This window comes from Heterodontus francisci, chromosome 24, assembly GCF_036365525.1.
Source record: "Heterodontus francisci isolate sHetFra1 chromosome 24, sHetFra1.hap1, whole genome shotgun sequence".
NCBI classification, from domain to species: Eukaryota; Metazoa; Chordata; class Chondrichthyes; order Heterodontiformes; family Heterodontidae; genus Heterodontus; species Heterodontus francisci.
Genome location: NC_090394.1, coordinates 38,808,953 through 38,828,607, shown reverse-complemented (window position 1 = coordinate 38,828,607; position 19,655 = coordinate 38,808,953). Strand labels below are relative to the sequence as shown.

At 42.4% G+C, this 19,655-nt stretch overlaps 1 protein-coding gene across 1 annotated transcript in view; it reads right to left on the bottom strand.

Moving 5' to 3' along the window:
• e4f1 (E4F transcription factor 1) overlaps positions 1-19,655 on the bottom strand; it is a 76,230-nt gene that overhangs the window by 43,231 nt on the left and 13,344 nt on the right. Inside the window, exons 2-8 of the mRNA XM_068055980.1 lie at positions 10,857-11,011; positions 8,774-8,864; positions 7,992-8,209; positions 7,114-7,234; positions 6,136-6,315; positions 4,695-4,855; positions 2,037-2,255 (exon numbers count right to left, since the gene is read on the bottom strand). Of these exons, the coding sequence (XP_067912081.1) occupies positions 2,037-2,255; positions 4,695-4,855; positions 6,136-6,315; positions 7,114-7,234; positions 7,992-8,209; positions 8,774-8,864; positions 10,857-11,011 (1,145 nt within the window). The remainder of the gene's footprint in view (positions 1-2,036; positions 2,256-4,694; positions 4,856-6,135; positions 6,316-7,113; positions 7,235-7,991; positions 8,210-8,773; positions 8,865-10,856; positions 11,012-19,655) is intronic.

Sequence of the window (19,655 nt, the reverse complement as noted above, 5' to 3'; positions counted from 1 at the left end):
TAGTCTTAGACCCACTCTTCTCTCCCTCAAACTGAATGTAAAGTTCTATCATATTATGATTGCTGTTACCTAGGGGCACCTTCACTATGAGGTCATTAATTAACCCTATCTCATTGCACAATACCAAGTCTAGTATAGCCTGCTCTCTGGTTGGGTCCAGAACATTCTATTCTAAGAAACCATCCCAAAAACATTCTATGAATTCTTCATCTAGGCTACCTTTGCCGATCTGATTTGTCCAGTCTATATATAGATTAAAATCCCCCATGAATCTTTCTGAGAAGCTCCCATTATTTCTTCCTTTATACCTCGTCCTACCGTGTAGTTACTGTTAGGGGGCCTGTACACCACTCCCACAAGTGACTTCTCGCCGTTATCATTTCTCATCTCTACCCAAATTGTTTCTTCATCCTGGTTTCCTGAACTTAGGTCATCCCTCTCTACTGTGCTGATACCATCATTAATTAACAGAGCCACCCCTCCTTTTCCTAGCTTCCTGTCCTTCCTAAATGTCATGTATCCATCAATATTCAGATCCCAATCTATGTCATCCTATAGCCATGTCTCTTGTAATGGCAATCAGATCGTACTTATTTCTTTCTATTTGCATATCAGTTCATCTGTTTTGTTTAGAATGCTAGGTGCATTCAGATACAGAGCCTTTAAGTTTTGTTCTTTTATTATTTTTGCAATCTCTAGCCTTATCTGCTGATTTATTCTTAGATTTTTACTCTCTGTCCCTTCCTGTCACGGTCTGTTTATCATTTCCCATATTAATACCTCTCTCTTGCTTTGTCTCGACTCTTTGATTTCCCACATCTTCCCAAATTTGATCCCTTGCCCCCACTATTCAGTTTAAAACCCTCTCTACTTCCCTAGTTATATGGCTCACTAGAACACTGGTCCCAGCACGGTTCAGGTGTAGATCGTCCCAACAGTACAGCCCCCACTTTCCCCAGTACTGGTGCCAGTGTCCCACGAACTGGAACCCACTTCTACCACACCAGTCTTTGAGCCACACATTCATTTCTCTAATCTTATTTTCCTTATGCCAATTTGCATGTGGCTCAGATAATAATCCACAAATTATTACCTTTGAAGTTCTGCTTTTTAATTTAGACCCTAGCTGCTCTTACTCCCTCAGAAGAACCTCTTTCCTAGTTCTACCTATGTCGTTGCTAGCTACATGGACCACGACCACTTGATCCTCCCCTTCCAACTGCAAGTTCCTCTCCAGCCCAGAGCAGATGTCCTGAACCCTGGCACCAGGTAGGCAACACCGCCATCTGGACTCTCACTCTTGGCTACAGAGAACTGTGTCTATCTCCCTGACTATGTTATCCCCTCCTGCCACTACATTCCTATTTACTCTCCCACTTGAATGGCTTCCTGTACCATGGTGTCATGCTCAGTTCACTCATCCACCTTGCAGCCCCTGCTTTCATCCATACAGGTTCAGAGAACCTCAAACCTTTTGGATTAGAAGGGGCATGCTTGTAATGTGTAACTCTAATAAATGCTTCTAGAAGTGTGGTAAGATTGGCTCCAGTTCTATCCTTCACCAACCAACTTTCTGCACTATCATATGAATTCAGAGCCTGAGACACACTCATTAAAAACACAGATTTTTTTGACATAGAAGTATTTGAAGAGGTGGAAAGACTCACGGAAACAGACGTAGAAATAGGGAGATCATGGCTAGCAATGACACAACTGACCTCAAGCATCTCTGCACATGGGATCATCAAAGCCAGCAATAGACCAAGATAAAGGTTTATTCCTGGAAGTGTTTTAAATGGATTCTAGCCCTTCAGTTTACACACAACTATAAAGGCACGGTCATGTTTAGTCCACCAGCTTGGAATGAGGGAGGAGGGTATCACATGCATTGCCCACCAAATCACTGCATCGCTCACAGAGCCCACTGGATCATTGGGGAGAAATACATGGTGTGCACAGACCCTCCTCATCTTGGAGGGTGTGCATCTCATGCTATGATTGAATCAACACTGGGTAAAATAGGGCACTAGAGGTACCATATCATCATCATCTTCCATCTCATTGCAGTCGTCATCTATGACATCCTCTTCAATTTCAATACCTCCCTCGGCAGCCAATGGAGATGCTTCTGTGGATTTCTGGGAATTTCCAATCGTTACAGTTTCTATGACAATCCCAGAATTCCTCATGGCCTGACAGATCAGGTTCTCATTGCCAGTCTCCCCCTCTGGAGGTAGCTCAATAGAAGCAGGTGACTGTAGAAAAAAAAAATTGACCATCATCTCTTCTACGATTCAATAATTATACATCTTTTGGATAAAAGCATTCTTCTGTAACACAGCTTTAGATTTGTTCCTCACATATACACAGATTCCCCTATAATCATACTGATCAAACTTCCCAGATTATAAGATAACTACAGATGAGGAAGGCCCATCTTAGTCGGTTCACCCATCGAGATAGACTATACATTCCCCTCATTGGAACATCCAATTGTTTCTTCAATAAATTCCAGCGTTTTCACCTCCCCTGCACTACCCAGAAGCCCATTCCTACTATTAGCCCTAAATTTAACCTTTTACTAGTTTGAATCTGTGTCCCCTTGCTTTACCATTGCAATTTAAAGTAATATTTCACATTTACCTTTTCTATACCCTTCATCAAATCGCAACAGAATGTTGAACTACACGGCCAGAATAGTAGCATATAAGTTAGAGTAAGCCTTGGTCAAAACACACTTCAAGTGCTTTATCCATTTCTGGGTGATAAGACACAAGGGAGATAACTTGACCATGGAGGCAGTGCAGAGAAGAGACATGTGATTGGTGCCCAATGTCAGGGGCCTGAGTTATGGAGAAAGACGGGAGTAACTCTCAGGGTTTTCAGCCTTGCAAGGCGACATTTGAGGGGAGACACCCGATTCTCTGACAGTAAAGGTGGCCAATAAATCCAAGATATAAGCATCAAAAAAGTTAATTAAAAGGGGCCGTTTTGTGCGTTTTGTTTTTTTTTTTTACTTATACAATGCCGTCCACAACCTCAGGATATCGCAAAGTACTTTACAACCAATGAAGTACTTTTGAAGTGAAGCCACTTTTTTTTATTTATTTATTTTTATTTAGAGATACAGCACTGAAACAGGCCCTTCGGCCCACTGAGTCTGTGCTGACCAACAGCCACCCATTTATACTAACCCTACAGTAATCCAATATTCCCTACCACCTACCTACACTAGGGGCAATTTATAATGGCCAATTTACCTATCGCCTGCAAGTCTTTGGTTGTGGGAGGAAACCGGAGCACCCGGCGAAAACCCACGCGGTCACAGGGAGAACTTGCAAACTCCGCACAGACAGTACCCAGAATCGAGCCCAGGTCCCTGGAGCGGTGAGGCTGCAGTGCTAACCACTGTGCCGCCCCCATTGTTGCGATGAAAGAAAGATAGCAGTTTTAAACACCTTAACATGCACTCTCTCCATTACTGCTGTACCATGTCTGCAGTATGCACCATCTGCATACTCACATAACTTCTTCAACAGCTCCTGCCAAACCCATGACCTCTATCACCTATAAGACAACAGCAGCAGACACATGGGAACACCACCATCACCAAGTTTCCCTCCAAGTCTCAAAACATCCTGACTTGGAAATGTATTTGCCATTCTTCATTGTTGCTGGGCCAAAATCCTGGAACTCCCTACCTAACCGGACTGCCTGAGTACCTTAACCACACAGACTGCAGAGGATCAACAAGGTGGCTCACCACCACCTTCTCAAGGGCAATTCGGGATGGGCAATAAAAGCTGACCTTGCCAGCAGCGCCGACATCCCGTGAATGTATTAAATAAATCTAATTAGTGCACAAGCTCCCACAACAGCAATGTGATAATGACCAAATAATCTGTTTTAGTGATGGTGATTGAGGTATAAATATGAGCTCGGACAGTCGGGAGAACTCCAGCGTTCTTCTTTGAAATAGTGCCATGGGACCTTTTGCCTCTACCTGAGAGGGCATATGTGGCCTTGGTTAACGTCTGATCTGTAAGATGGCACCTCTGAGTATGGCACTCCCTCAGTACGGCACTGATGTGTCAGCCTAGGATTTTGTGTTCAAAACTCTGGGGTGGGACTTGAACCCACAACCTTCTGACTCAGAGGTGAAAGTTCTAACCAAGAAATAGTGCAACTATTTATTAAATATTTTGCTTCAGTTTTCAAAGCAGGAAGGGAAAGGGAATGGTTGGGCTACCCAATGAGCAAGAGCATCAATTGAAGATAAATATCCAAGAGGAAACAGTATTCAAAAAATTAATGGGAGTAAAAATAGAAAAGTCAATCAGTGCACAACTCAAATTCTGAAGGCACTGGGTGGGGAGATAGCAGAAGCATTAAACAGTATTGTCTAGCATTCTTTGGAAATGGGAATTGGCCCAAAGAATTGAAGAGTGGCAAATGTTATAATCCTGTTCAAGAAAGGGGAAAAAGGGTAAGGCAGGGAATTGTAGGCAAGTTATCATTCCCTCAACTGTGGGTAAACTAAGTCCTGAAACTGTGAAATTACACTTAATCATGGAGGTAAATTACATCTTGCATAAATGATAAGTTTCTTTCTGCATTGTCTCCCTCTTTATTTAAAATGAAAGTGGATGACTTTTTAACTCAAGATATCAGACTGTGTGTCAGTGAGATCTTACCTGTGGTTTCTGTTCAACCTCGGCATCCAGAGCCTGGCTCACATTATGGAGCTGCACCTCCTCGATGCTTCCTTCAGAATTCGTCAGCACACTGATCACTGCTGTCGTTTCTGGGGAATTCGATGCTGCCGTAGAAACCAGTTCTTCAATCTGTTTGTTTACTGGAAGTTAAAAAGATGAGGATCAGGGAACAGGTGGTGAGGAAACCTTGCTGAGCGTTACAACACTCGAATCCTCAGCTGCTATTTTAAGAAATGCAAAGCTTACCACACCATTTTGCTCAGAAAACAAATACATGGCAATGGTTGGTGACGTAAAGTGGCTCTGGGCATCTAGGGTATGAACTGCAGAACCGCCAGTTGCCTACTCTCTCAACCACAGCTCCAGGAAACAAGAAAGTTGGTGGCTTTTCAATATAATATTAATCAGCTCCATATATATGCTGTCTAATCAGCAAGCAATTGAGCCAAACCTTTTTAATAGGGCATTTGGGTAAATTTGCCTGTTAAGTTTTGTATTTTTAATCAACTTTTCCTTCAACCATATGACCCCCAGAGCTGATGGGGGTGGCCAACTAACACCTGCAGCTGAGTGGTCACAACAGATCTTTTTCATTCTTTCCCTTTTGTTGATGGATATTAGAACCTCTGCTTGCATTGCTCAGGCTGGAATATTAGAAGGAACGTAGGAACAGGAGGAGGTCATTAAGCCACTTGAGCCTCCTCTTCCATCCAATTAGATCACGGCTGATCTGTATCTTAACTCCATCTATCCAACTTGATTCCAGAACTCTTACCTAACAAAAACCTATTGATCTCAGTTTTGAAATTTTCAATTGACCCAACATCCATAGCCTTTTGGGAGAAAGTGTTAAGATTTCCATTACACTGTGTGTGAAGAAATCCTTTATGACATCATCTTTGACTAACTCCAATTTTAAGGTTATGCCCCATGAGAGGAAATAGTTTTTTCTCTATCTACCCTAATTCCTTTATCATCTTAAACACCTCAATTTACATCACCCCTTAACCTTCTATACTCAATGGAATACAAGCCTAGCCTATGCAAGCTGGCCTCATAATTTGACCCTTTTAGCCCCAGTTACATTCTGGTGAATCCACGTTGTACCTTCTCCAAGGCCCATATATATCCTTCCGGAGGTGTGGTGTCCAGAACTGAATGCAACACACCAGATGGGGGTCTAACCAGAGCTCTGAATAAGTATTTAAAAAGAAAACCAGTCCCTTTTCACTCCAGCCCCCTTGAGATAAGGATCAACACTGCACTAGCCTTTTTGACTAGGAACTGACATGAACCTGCTTCTATTATTAGTCTCAATCTGCCCTAATCCACATTTAAAACAGACTCACTCCAACATGGTAAGTGTGACTGGAGTTTCAAACAGATCAACACATCACAGAACACATGGTCAGTGCAGTACCTTCTTGGATCTCAGGTTTATTTACTGGCTCAGACTCCTCCTGGTAGGGCGTTGAAATAAGTTTCATTTGCTGGAACTTTACTTTCTCTGTACAGGGGGTGATGGCCTTCATGTGGCGAGTGAGCGCTCCAGACTCCCGGAAACTCATCCCACACATCCGGCATTTGTATGGCCGCTCATCTAGAGAGACAATGTAACAGCTATTAAACCTCGAGACTAACCTCGGACTACCCCTCCGACACTGGTCAAGTACATTGGACATTCACAACCCTTCCAGTGAGCTCAGTAATTGTGAACCACTGAGTTGCTGAAAATTGGATCACCTTTAATGAAGAACAAATCAACACGTTGATTGGTCAAATGAAACTCACTTTTACAAAGGGAACACCAGTTCTGAATTTACTGAAAATCTGAATGTAATTATTCCAGATTAACAAATGTGGAGCATAAACATCAGCATAAACCTGTTGGCTGAATAGCCTGCTTCTGTGCTATAAATTCTATGTAAAGTAATAAAGTCTTCCTCAAAACAGATGTGGGGAGAGGTAGAATTACACTGAGGACTTGGTCCTCGTTAAGAAATACATAGGGAACAAACAAGAGAAAGTGGGGAAAGGGAGGCACAAAGGAACAATTGGAACCCCACAGTGCTAGGGAGCTTGATCACAATCAGTAGAGAAGCAGTCAGCAACATAGGGCACAGCTCAATTTGTGACTGATGCCAAGTGCCGGATTCTCCAGTACCCACCAGGGGTTGGGGGGTGGGGATGGGGTGGTGAAATCAGGGGATTGCAGGATCAGTCAGACTCACAGGCTGCCTCAACAAGGAACTGAAAAAAATCGGTATCGCCATCCAGCAAACTGGAGGCTTTAAAAATGGGCAATGACGGTGCGGAAGAATAATGACGCAGGCTAGGAAAGTGCTCGCTGCTCACTGAAATGCAAACTGCGTTACCAGCCTTGGCTGGTCTTTCTCACCTGTATGCCGTCGGTTGTGTCTAACTAAAGATCCCTTTGTTCTAAAAGCCATCCCACAAATCTTGCATTTGAAAGCCTTCTTGTCACTATGGGTAACCATGTGCGCCTTTAGGATGACAGCCTGCAAGTACAGCATCAGACCCTCTGAAAACAGGCTCCGGACTGACAGATTCACGTTATTCTGAAATAGAAGCGCGCGCACACAACACAGACACATACACACAGGCACTTTGTGTAATTAAGTCAAATTACCAGCATACTTTGAACTTCGGAGCTGATATTTCTGAAACTGCAGAAATTAAACCCATTTACCGCAGCAATGAGTTGATCAGTCCTTTATTAACAGTATTAGTATTCCAAACTGGGAATGGGGCAGAGGTGGGAGGGGGTTCCACAACTGTAACTTCTGCAGACCCACTCTTAAAGGCAGCTACATTACTCAGGACTCACAATTAACAGGGACAGACGCCTGGCTACCAAAGGTCAACAGTCCTTACAAGTACTGTACATGAAGGGTGTATTTTTTTTTTGAAGTATAACATTTTGCTTGTTTAATTTTTAAAAATTCCACCTTCCATTTCTCCCCCCACCTTGCAGAGTACACCATTCCGAAAACACAACCTGCCAATGTCACTCAACCGTGTTAAATGATGCACAGGTACTGTGCAGAACAACTCCCTTATGCCAGTCTCAAAGGTTTGTTAAACCCAACTGGAGATGGAATCAGGAAAAAAAAATGTTAAAACCTACTCACCTAACACCTGAAAGAGGGGCTGTTCCATTTCATTCACTCTTCACATTTTACTGATGCTTGCAGTTTTGCAACCATACAGTCTGCAATTACAAACCCTCCCCAAAGTCTAGGTGATTAAACTGACCGTTTTGAAGGTCTTTTCGCAGACCTGACACACGAATCGCCCTTCATCAGTTAAAATCATCTCATATCTCTTCTTTTCAGCTCCACTCTCTTCCTCTGTGCTCTTCTGACAGCTGTGGCCGTCAGCCCCATCATCGGAGAGTTGGTCACTCTGCTGTGTCTGAGGGCATTCACACAATTGTTCCCCTGAGATCTGGCATGTCTTGTTGCTCCCATCATCTGGAAACAAGATCATAAATTAAAGAGATGAAGCCCAACACTGCACTGACCCAAGACAGTTGCAGCTACCAGTCCTGAAAGAGGCCCACAGCTGCATTGACGCTAGATAGCTGCAACTCTTAAAACACTGTAGTGTTTAAAGCCACAGCACCACCCAAGTTTCTCAAACTTTTACCTCATAAATTTGCAAAACAGAAAATGTGGCAGGTGATCGCATAGGACAGTGAATTTGATCTGAAACCAAATTCCACCCAAATAAATGGGCTCTCTCTGCTGGTTCCAAGTAAAATGAGTTTGGCCAGTCTCAATCCAGTTTTCGTGCATCTCAAGCCAAAGTACAACACTGCCTTTAATTAGCCAAATTATTCACAAAACACACAGGATAGCGGCAGTCCAGAGCACTCTTCTGATTTTGGAATTGAGAAGTATTAATGGGATACTATAATGGGAGCTTTACTCTGCATCTGACCCTTTTTTTTTAAATGCCAGAGCTGACACCCCTCACCTTGATGATTATAAACTTCATATACACAAAAAAGAAAATCTTTTCTGGTACTGCCTCACCTGAGTGTGATTTGCTGTTTGCTTCAGGCTGTGATAGGGAAGCCACAACCAACTGCGTGAGAGTGATCGCCGAATCCAAGGACACTGACTCCTGGAAGCAAAGAGGGGAAGAAGTAGAAGAGACACACTGAGCTCCAGGCTGACAGTACCTGCCTCAGCTCCACAAATGTTTCACTTTTCACTAGAAAGGCAATTCAAACAAAACAAAGGAATGTCTGCCAGCTAAACCTCATCCCAAAGGGGGAACCTTACCATCCAGGCCCCTTTCAAATGATCTCTATCCATTTCACCCACAAAGAATCAAAATCCTATACTAAAATAAAAGCAAAACACTGCCGATGCTGGAAATCTGAAGTAATAAACAGAAAGTGCTCGATATACTCAGCAGGTCAGGCAGTATCTGTGGAGAGAGAAGCAGAGTTAACATTTCAGGTCTGTGACCTTTCATCAGAACTGCAAAGGTTAGAAAAGAATTAGGTTACAAGCAAGTGAGTTGGGGGTGGGGGGCAGGGTTGGCGGGGAAGAGAACAAAAGGGAAGGTGTGTGATCGGGCAGGAGAGATTAAATAACAAAGTTGTCATAGGAAAATGGTGAAGAGTGTGTTAAGGCTTGTGGTGAAAGACAAAGCATTAGTCCAGAGAGAGTGTTCATGGCAGAGTAATGGGCAACGCTGTTCACATGAAAAAAACAGGCACAACACCAGCCTCCATATCCAAAGGATCATCCTTGGCCATTTCCGCCACCTCCAGCATGATGCCACCACCAAACACATCTTGCCTTCCCTTTCCCCGTCAGCATTCCAAAAGGATTGCTCCCTCCACGATAGCCTGGTCCTCCAACATCCCCGACTCCTCGCCCTTTCCCAGGCAATCGCAGGAGATCTAATACCTGCCCTTTTGCCTCCTCTTTCCCCACGATCCGAGGCCCCAAACACTCCTTCCAGGTGAAGCAGTGATTTACTTGTACTTCCTTCAATTTAGTATACTGTATTCACTGCGCACAATGCAGTCACCTCTACACTGGGGAGACCAAACGCAGATTGGGTGACCGCTTTGTGGAACAACTCCGCTCAGTCCAAAAGAATAACCCTGAGCTTCCGGTTGCTTGCCATTTCAACACACACCCCTGCTCTCATGCCCACATTTCTGTCCTTGGTGTTCCAGTGAACATCAACGCAAGCTCAAGGAGCAGCACCTAATCTTTTCATTAGGCACTCTACAGTCTTGCGGACTGAACATTGAGTTCAATGATTTCAGAGCATGACTGGCCTTTTTTTTTATATTTTTCTATTTTATTTTTTAACCATGTGCCTGTTTTTCACATAGACAGAGCTGCTCATTATTCTGCTATTAACACTCTCTCTCGACTAATGCTTTGTCTTTCACCACAAGCATTAACACACTCTTTGCCTTTGCCCCATAATCGCTTTGTTATTTAATCTCTCCTGCCCTCTGCCCTATTACACACCTTCCCTTTTTGTCTCTTACCCACTAACCCACCCCTCCCCTTCACTTGCTTAAAATCTAATTATTTTCTAACCTTTGCTAGTTCTGTTGAAAGGGCACAGACCTGAAATGTTAACTCTGCTTCGCTCCACAGATGCTGCCCGACCTGCTGAGTATTTCCAGCACTTTCTGTTTTTAAATAAAAATCCTATGCTTTTGTTTTTCAGTTATCTCTAAAGTGGGTGTGGGGAGGATGGGGAGATGGCCTAACAGGGAGAAAGGATAGAGAAAGGCAGAAAGAGAGAAAGATAAAAAGGGAGGGGGGAATGAGAGAGGGAAAAAGAGCTAGAAAGGAAAAAGAGCTAGAACGGAAGAGAGAGAAAGATTATATAGCACCCTTCACACCCTCAGGACATCAGAAAGAACTTCACAGCTAATAAAATACTTTGAAGTGCAGTCACTGTAGTAATATAGGCAATAACAGGGAGTTGCAAGTAATGTGGAAGAAGGCAGGAAGGTGAGGCAGGAATAGAGAAGGAAAAAAAGCGAAGTGGGCAGGATAAACAAAAGCAAAGAGCAAAGTACTGAAATAGATCGCAGATAAAGTTCCAACACATGAAAATGGAAGCACCAACTACCTTGGAAGTTGCCTGGTTGACATGTAGATGGTCAGAACCACCTGTGGACAGAGCCTGAATCCGTTGGCATGCTTTCTGCAGTTTGTGGGTAATGAAAGCCTCCAGGTTGCAAAACTCGGTCTGACATCGGCCGCACTTATGAACATCGTGCTCCTCTGCAAGGGAGATCCCAGAATTAGCACAGCAAATATATCCCCGTCCCCCACCCAGAGACAATACAACAAATATTACTCAACTGAGCCAGATAGGTTTTTATTCGGCAATATCAAAGAAAACAGAATAAAGGCAGGTAAACGGAGCTCAGGTACAGATCAGCTATTATCTAAGTGAATGGCAGACAGACTCAAGGTCCAGTTAGTCTTACTTCAGCTATTACTGAATTACTGGTTAAACCAGGACTTGTGTTCTAAAAGGTTTGACTAAATTTATATAATTCTTTGAAGAAACAAAAGGGCAGACGAGATAAATACATCAGAAATTGTTGATATAGATTTTCAAAAATTTTTATAAAATAATGTTCAAGACATATGCCAAAAGTAACATCACAAGGAATTAAGGCCATGTGGATGGACAAATTGTTGAAAGACAAAAAGCAAAGGATAGGGATAGAATGAAGAATCTTGGACTGGAAATATATGGTAAGTGATGTTCCACAGATGTTGTGTAAGAGCTCTCTTATTTATTATATAGCAAAAATGTTCTGAATTTAGGGATTGAGGGACAAAATTGAAATAAGCTGATGACAGCAAATTGGATGGAGTCGCAAATTTTGGTAAGGATTGTGAAAGACTGCAGTACATAGATGCGCTAGCAGGAGGAGTAGGTAGGTGTCAGATGCAGTTCAATGTGGAAAGTATTGAAGTTAAACATTTTGAAAGTACTGACAGGTATAGGAAAAGCAAGATTTTAACTGACATGGTGGAACAGAAGATTTTGATGATTAGACACACAGGTTATTGAAGGTGGCAATGTAAGTAAATAAGGCCATTAAAAAACAACAAAATTGAATCCTTTGTTTTGTACCTCCAAGTATAGAACACAAGATAAAATATTGCATTTGTATAAAACCTTAGTGTTAATCTGTTAATTTTGCATCAATTGTTTGATTATATGAAGGATGTTAATTGGGCTCTTACTTAAGCACTTATAAGCAGCCATTCACTGAGACCAGTGGAGGGTTTGAATGAAGAGCTACATGTTTGCAATCCTTTTACACTGAGACCAGTGGAGGGTTTGAATGAAGAGCTACATGTTTGCAATCCTTTTACACTGAGACCAGTGGAGGGTTTGAGTGAAGAGCTACATGTTTGCAATCCTTTTACCCTGCACAATAAATGTGAAACTGAATAAAGATAGGCTCCAGCATTATCCTTCCATAACAAGCTTTCTGGAGTTTAACCTTAGCTTCAGCTTGACTCAATGGTTAGCACACTTCTCTCTGATTCAGAGTATCATGGGTTCAAGCCCTGTCTGGACTTGACCATTTAATTTGGGCTGACATTTCAATGTAGTACTGATGAAGCACTGACTGCTATAGGTGTCTCTTATGGATAAAGCATTACAAACATTAAACTGAGGTCCCATCCACCTTTGCATAAAAGACCATCAGCACTATTCGGACAGCAGGGAGTTCTAGCAGTATCCTAGCCAACAGTCCTCAACTCAACTAAGGCCACCTAAAAAAAAGTGATGTAAACTTTCATACATTCACTGCTTGGGGGACCTGAGTGTGGGATAAACTGGCTGCTACTTTTGCATGCACTTCCAAATACACTTCCATTGGTTGTAAAGCACTTTGTGATGTTCCAAGATCTCCTGCAGCATTGCTCCTAATGATTGGGAGGATACTTTATAGCAATGGTGGAGGTAATTAACAAAGTGTGACCAGCAGCTGTTACAGGAAGTGTGACATATATAGTATATGAGAAATGCAAAACTCATAATATACTATAGATATGATATAAGGTAATAAAAACAGCAGGATTCTTTTGTAATAAACCTCCCAGTGCTTAGCTGTAATGTTGAGCATGGGATAATGAGCACTCAGGTGGGATTAGAACATTCCCTCAATTTGGATTCAAATGAAGCAGAGTCAGCTGTGTTTGGTTGAAATGTTTGGCTTTTTTGTTGTTTGCCTTAAATTCAATTGTTGAAATAAAAGTTGGCAATTAATTGTACATGACTGAACTAATCATATATCTAAACAAATCCTGGCTCAGCTTGTGATGATTCTTGTGCCCAAGTGAGCATTATCTTCATGGTTGAAGACATACTAAAACATGAGTGTCATCACCCTGCTCCTTAAAGAACACCTTTGATCTTTCCATCCTCTCCAAGTTCCTCTTCAACATGTTCCTGAACATGTAGCTACCCCAGTCCATGCCCACCTTCCTTATCATGCCCTCTTAAAATCTAAAATAAGTCTAGTTCTGCCTATACATAGCAACCAGACTGTCCAGAGCCAAGTCATCAACTGCATCCTCTGTGATTGCAACTGTGATGCGGAATCCTTTCTTGACCTCTGTGGCTTCTCAGAAACATCCAACACAGTTGATTGCTCCAACCTTCTCTGCCATCTCTCCCTCCATAGTGATTTTGAAATCTTTATCATATAAACCACTCCATGGCATCACTTGGAGGCATTAAACTAGTAATCCAGAGGCCCAGGCTAATGCCCTGGAGAGACAGGTTCAAATCTCACCAGTGCAGCTGGTGGAATTTAAATTCAATTAATAAACAAATTCAATTAAATCTAGTCTCAGTAATGATGCCATGAAACTACCATTGATTGTCATAACAACCCATCTGGTTCACTAATGTTCTTTAGGGAAGGAAATCTGCCATATTACCTGGTCTGGCCTACATGTGACTCCAGATCCACAGCAATGTAGTTGATTCTTAACTGCCCTCTGAAATGGCCTAGCAAGCCACTGAGGTGTCAAGGGCAATTAGGGATGGACAACAAATGTTGGCCTTGCCAGCAACGCCCACATACCATGAAATAATTTTTTTAAATTGAGAGAGGTTTCAGTTAATTAAGGAGAGCCAGCAGTGGATTTGTAAAAGGCAAATCACGATAGATTAATCTAATTGTATTTTTGATGAAATAACAGAGAAGGCTAATGAAGGGAATGCAGTGGATGCTGTCTATATGAATTGTAAGAAAGCGTTTGGCAAAGTACCACATAAAAGGCTGGTTAACGAAATTGAAGCTCATGGAATAGGAGGGTCTGTCTCAACTTAGATTTTTAAAAATTGGTTTAAGGATAGAAAATAGGGAGTAGTGGTAAATGGTTGTTCTTCAGACTGAAGGTTGGTTGACAGTGTTGTTTCCCAAGGATTAGTGCTCGGACCACATCTTTCTTTCTTTGGCCTCCTTGTCTCGAGAGACAATGGGTAAGCACCTAGAGGTGGTCAGTGGTTTGTGAAGCAGCGCCTGGAGTGGCTATAAAGGCCAATTCTAGAGTGACAGACTCTTCCACAGGCGCTGCAGATAAAATTGGTTATCGGGGCTGTTACACAGTTGGCTCTCTCCTTGCGCTTCTGTCCTTTATCCTGCCAACTGCTAAGTCTCTTCGACTCGCCACTCTTTAGCCCCACCTTTACGGCTGTCCGCCAGCTCTGGCAACTGACTCCCACGACTTGTGGTCAATGTCACAGGACATCATGTCGCGTTTGCAGATGTCTTTGAAGCGGAGACATGGATGGCCGGTGTATATATATGACTTGAATATTGGAATAGAGTAAAATTTTTAAATTTGCTGATGATACCAAACATGGAGGTGTGGCAAATGGTGATGATGATACCAATCTACTTTAACAGGACATAGATAGGCTAGCAGACAAGTGCAGATGGAATTTAATAGAGAAGTGTGAGGTGATGCATTTTGGCAGAAGGGATAGGGAGATGAAATATAGACTTAATGGCACAGCTCTAAAGTGTACAGGGACAGGGGGAACTGGAGGTTCATATGCATAGATCTTTGAAGGTGGCCGAACATATTGAGAGTGTAATTAGCAAAGCATATGGAATTTTGGACTTCATAATAGAGGTAGAGTACAAAAGCAGGGATGCTATGCTGAACCTTTATAAAACTCTGGCTAAGCTACAACTAGAGTATTGCGTCCAGTTCTGGTCACCACACTTTAGGAAGGATATGAAGGTCCTTGAGAAGGTGCAGAGATTTACCAGAATGGTTCCAGGAATGAGGGAATTTAGCTACAAAGTTAGATTGAAGATGATGGAGTTTTTCTCCTTGGAGCAAAGGAGGTTGAGAGGAGATCTAATAGAGGTGTACAAGATTATGACAGGTTTAGAAAAGGTAGACAAAGAAAGGTTGTTCCCATTAGCTGATGGTATAAGGACTAGGGGACAGATTTAACATTTTTTGGGTGTTTGGGGGGACGGGGGGGAGGGGGAGGGGGGGGAATGTAAGCAAGACCTTTCTTACTCAGCCAGTGGTTATGACCTTGACCTCACTGCCTATGAAGGTGGTGGAAGCAGAAACAATGATTTCAAAGGGAAATTGGATGGGCACGTGAGGGAAAGAAACTTGTGGGACTACAGGGATAGTGTGGGAGAGTGGGACTGATTGGATTGCTCTACAAAGAGCCAGCATTCGATTGGCCAAACAGCCTCCTTCTGTGCCATAATGAGTCTACTCTTTATGACTCCATTGTTAGAGAACCTTCCAAGCCTGTTTGTGAAGAATACACTGAGACTAGGATGCTTTGGTGGAGACTGTTTATTGCTTGCAACAGAAGCTTACTACTCCACTCCTAACATTCTCCAGCCAGTGCTGGATGGCTCTTTATATATACATCTGAGTACAAATAACTAATCAACACCCAACACCTGATCGTCCTATTACCTTCAACTACTAGGTATTTAACATCCATCAACAGAACTTATTAGACACTAACAGATTCCCCTCTTTTCTTTAAATAATTATATATAAAACTAAAGAGACAAAATGATACATTTGTTTTTATCTTACATTATTACACCATCAACCTTCAACAGCACCAGCCATTAACATACTGTATAGTCACCCCTTGTTTTTTTTTTAACAATAAAAAATGGTTTAAAGAATTATAAAGCGATCAAAACATAAACATTTCCATGGTCTATCAACTCATCATAACACAAGACGACGACCCTCTTCAAGGACATCCAGCAATTTCTTTGAACAAGCACTTCTTTTCGTAAAACAATACAGTTGATGGACTCGCGTCGACCTATTTTATTGGAAATTTCATTTCGTCCCAACATTTCTTTTATACTCGCGAGATCAATCCTCAACCTCTTTTCCATGACACATTTTGGCACATGGACATTGTCCCAGAGAGAAATTGTTATCTATATAGCGCTCTGTAGGATTTTTTTTTCCAATTGCTCTTTACATAAGAGTTCCTTTAAAATATTCAATAAATACATACTCACATCTATCGCTTCTACCAGTGCAAGTGTCTCAGAAGCTAAGGTGCTTTTAACTATCCTCTTTATTTTCCTCGATTCCCAGGCTAATGGACAACATTTATCACTTCTTTCCACCAAAAATATAATGAACCCTGCTGCACTTGAAAAACCATTGGGAAGATTGGCATGTGAGGCGTCACTAAAAATGACCAATTTAATTCCTGCTGGGTCACCCAAGGCTGGAAACTTGAGTGTACATTTGTCTAAACTCAATTTCTTCAATGTTTTATTTGCTTTCAGCACTTCCCCCATAGTAGCATGGTTTCAGCATGGTGCTCAATTCTAATACATCATAGCAAGCATCCAGTCTAGTTTGTGTGCACAACCAGTTTAATTGCCTTATTAAGCTGCTTAACTGGTCTGCTTCTTTCTTGGTTGCAGAGTCTTCATTTTTTGAGGATCTGGCCCGATTTATTGAGATCCTATTAACATTCTTTAGGTAAGATTGTTGATTTAGGGTTACTCCCAACTTAGGCAGATTAATGTCCCATCCTAAATATTTAAGAGCTCCGGAAGCCTGACTTCCAATTTTAAATTCCTTTAAACTTTATCTAATACAGATTTCTTAAATGCCGTAGATCCTCCCCACAGAAAATCATCTACGTGCATCAAGAAAATGCCTGCTAGTTTTTCTTCATAGTACCAATAAAACATTGCCGGATCCACCTTTAGTTGAACGGACCTAACTGAATAATACCACACCCTGGATGCATCATTTAGCTCACAAACACATTTGTTTAGCTTCCATAATTACCTTTCTATATCTCCAGCTTCTTTTAGTGACTTTAAAAATACTTCTCTTGGAAATTTCTCCCCTTGCAAAAATGCTGCTTTGATGTCAATGGACTTACATTCCCATGAATGTGTTGCTAAAAGGGCTACGAAAATTCTTAAACTTGCTTTTCCTGCTGTTAGGAAGTCTACTTTAACTTCTTGGTCGCCTAGTAATTCCTCAAATCCCCGAGCTACAAGTCTGGCCCTTAGCTTTATACGTACCATCGGGAAGTACTTTCTCTGTACAGATCCATCTAATGGACAACGCTGGCTGTCCTCTATCTGGCACCTCCGCGTATACGCCAAATTCTCTCCAACTGTCAAGCTCTTTTTGTTTTGCATCCTTTACCAACTTACCATTTAACCAGTTAGTAGCCACTAGAGCTTCTCTATCGTAAGGGTTCCAACTTCTTGTGGCGCTCCTCGCCTGCTCTTTAGTCCTCACTCTTGTTAAACTACGTCCCCTACTAGATTTCCTATCCCTTTCTGGACTGTTACTACTCAACCTGTCCCTCCTACGAACAGACTTCCTTTCAAGGTCCTGACCTTTTCCTTGGCGTATGATCATCGTCGGGCCCACTGTTGGAAATTAAACTACATTTTCTAGCCTTCCACAGTTTTACTTCCTTCTGCCAATTCATAGGTCTGATATCCTGTCCCTTATCTTGTACATTCAGCCAATGTTTGTATTTCCCTGTGGCCATTCCTGCCCTTTCTATAATGGTGGCTTCCCTCCATTCATAGAATGGTTACAGCACAGAAGGCGGCCATTCGGTCCGATGTGTCCATGCCAGCAAGAGCAACTCACCTAGACCCACTTTCCTGACTTTTCCCCGTAGCCCTGCAAATTTCCTCTCTTCAGATAATTATCTAATTCTCATTTGAAGGCCTTGATTGAATCTGCCTCCACCACACTCTCAGGCAGAGCATTCCAAATCCTAACCACTCGTTGCATAAAAAAAAGTTTTTCCTCAAGTCGCTACTCCTTCTTTTGCCAATCACCTTAAACTGGTGCCCACTGGTTCTGGATCCTTCAGGATATGGGAAAAGTTTTTCCCTATCTACTCAGTCCAGACGCCTCATGATTTTGAACATCTCCATTAAATCTCCTCTTAATCTTCGCTTCTCCAAGGGGAACAGCCCCAGCCTCACCGACCTATCCACATAACTGAAGTTCCTCAATCCTACAACCATTTTCATGAATCTTTTCTGCACCCTCTCTAATGTCTTAGCTACATGATAGGAAAACATCCCACACTCTGGAATGTATAGCCTTGTTTATAGTGCATGCTTTCAGTGAGCACAGTACAGATTTTCCAGTAACACTTGTCTATCACTCTTTAACACGTCATGTCTTAAACTAGCTATTTGTTATATCTACCTCCATTCCAGTTCTACCCACTGTGTCTTCAAGGTAGGCAGCACTGTGGCACTGTTCCCCATAGCACTATCTGCCTCAGGGTTTAAAAGAGCTTCTTGCCCCATCATTCCCCCCTCAAGTCACCAGCGCTGGTGTCTTAGTCCCAAACACAGGAGAATTCCAGTTCCCTGCTGACGCCATGAACTGCCTCCCATTGCAGTCATCCCAGTTTCTATCCACCCACTCAACACTTACACATTATTATACCTCAGTCTCTTCCCCCGCAAACTGCAACACCGCATCGCCCCGCGCCCCCCACCCAGAGCTCCCATAACCCTGTACCCCTCATGCTACTAACCAGTATCCTGAAACCCTAGGAAGCTCTCCCATCCCGCAATTATAACAAACTTTCGTACCCTCACTATAGTTCTATTAAACTGACAACTTACCCCACACCCCTGTACTAGCCAAGCTCATTAGCATCCAATCCTGCCAAAACCCATGTCACTATCCACTATCCCCTTCTGGCATATACGCAACTCTAGTCCCAACATTCGGTAGTTGACCTTTGTGATAAAAATGGCCTCATCTCGATCTTCACTCTCACTTTGTCCACTCTCGGTTAGCCTGTTATTTGCCACAACCTGTTGCTCGCAAAGGTCCGACATATGCGTATCATCAGTTTCCATCATTTGTTCAGATTCTGTCAGTGCCAATAAGCCGCAAGGAATGCAATCTAACCATTTGGTTGCCATGTTGCAAAATTACTGTTTTGCCATCAGTGCCTATAACTTTTCCTGGGCCTCTACATTCTTTCTGCCCTTCTCTTTTGTAATATACCATGTCCCCGGTATAATTTTTTTTCCCCGACAGCCTGATACGATACCTCAAAACTGCAAATCTACACATTTCCCAAAGACTTATGTTCCATATCCAATTTCAGCTGAGCCTTCTTCATAGATGGCTTACTTAACAGCAAAGGTATTTCACCAAATACATCTGTACACAGAATTACCACTTTTTTAGTGATTCCTCAAACCTGAAACATATAGAATTGTCATATTCTTTCACCTTACTTCAGTCTTCCTTACTTAAAGAATCCATGTAACACTGCAATCAGTCCACTCCACATACCGTGGACGTACACCCGTCTAGTACTGCGCAATTGAATGAATCTGCGACTAGG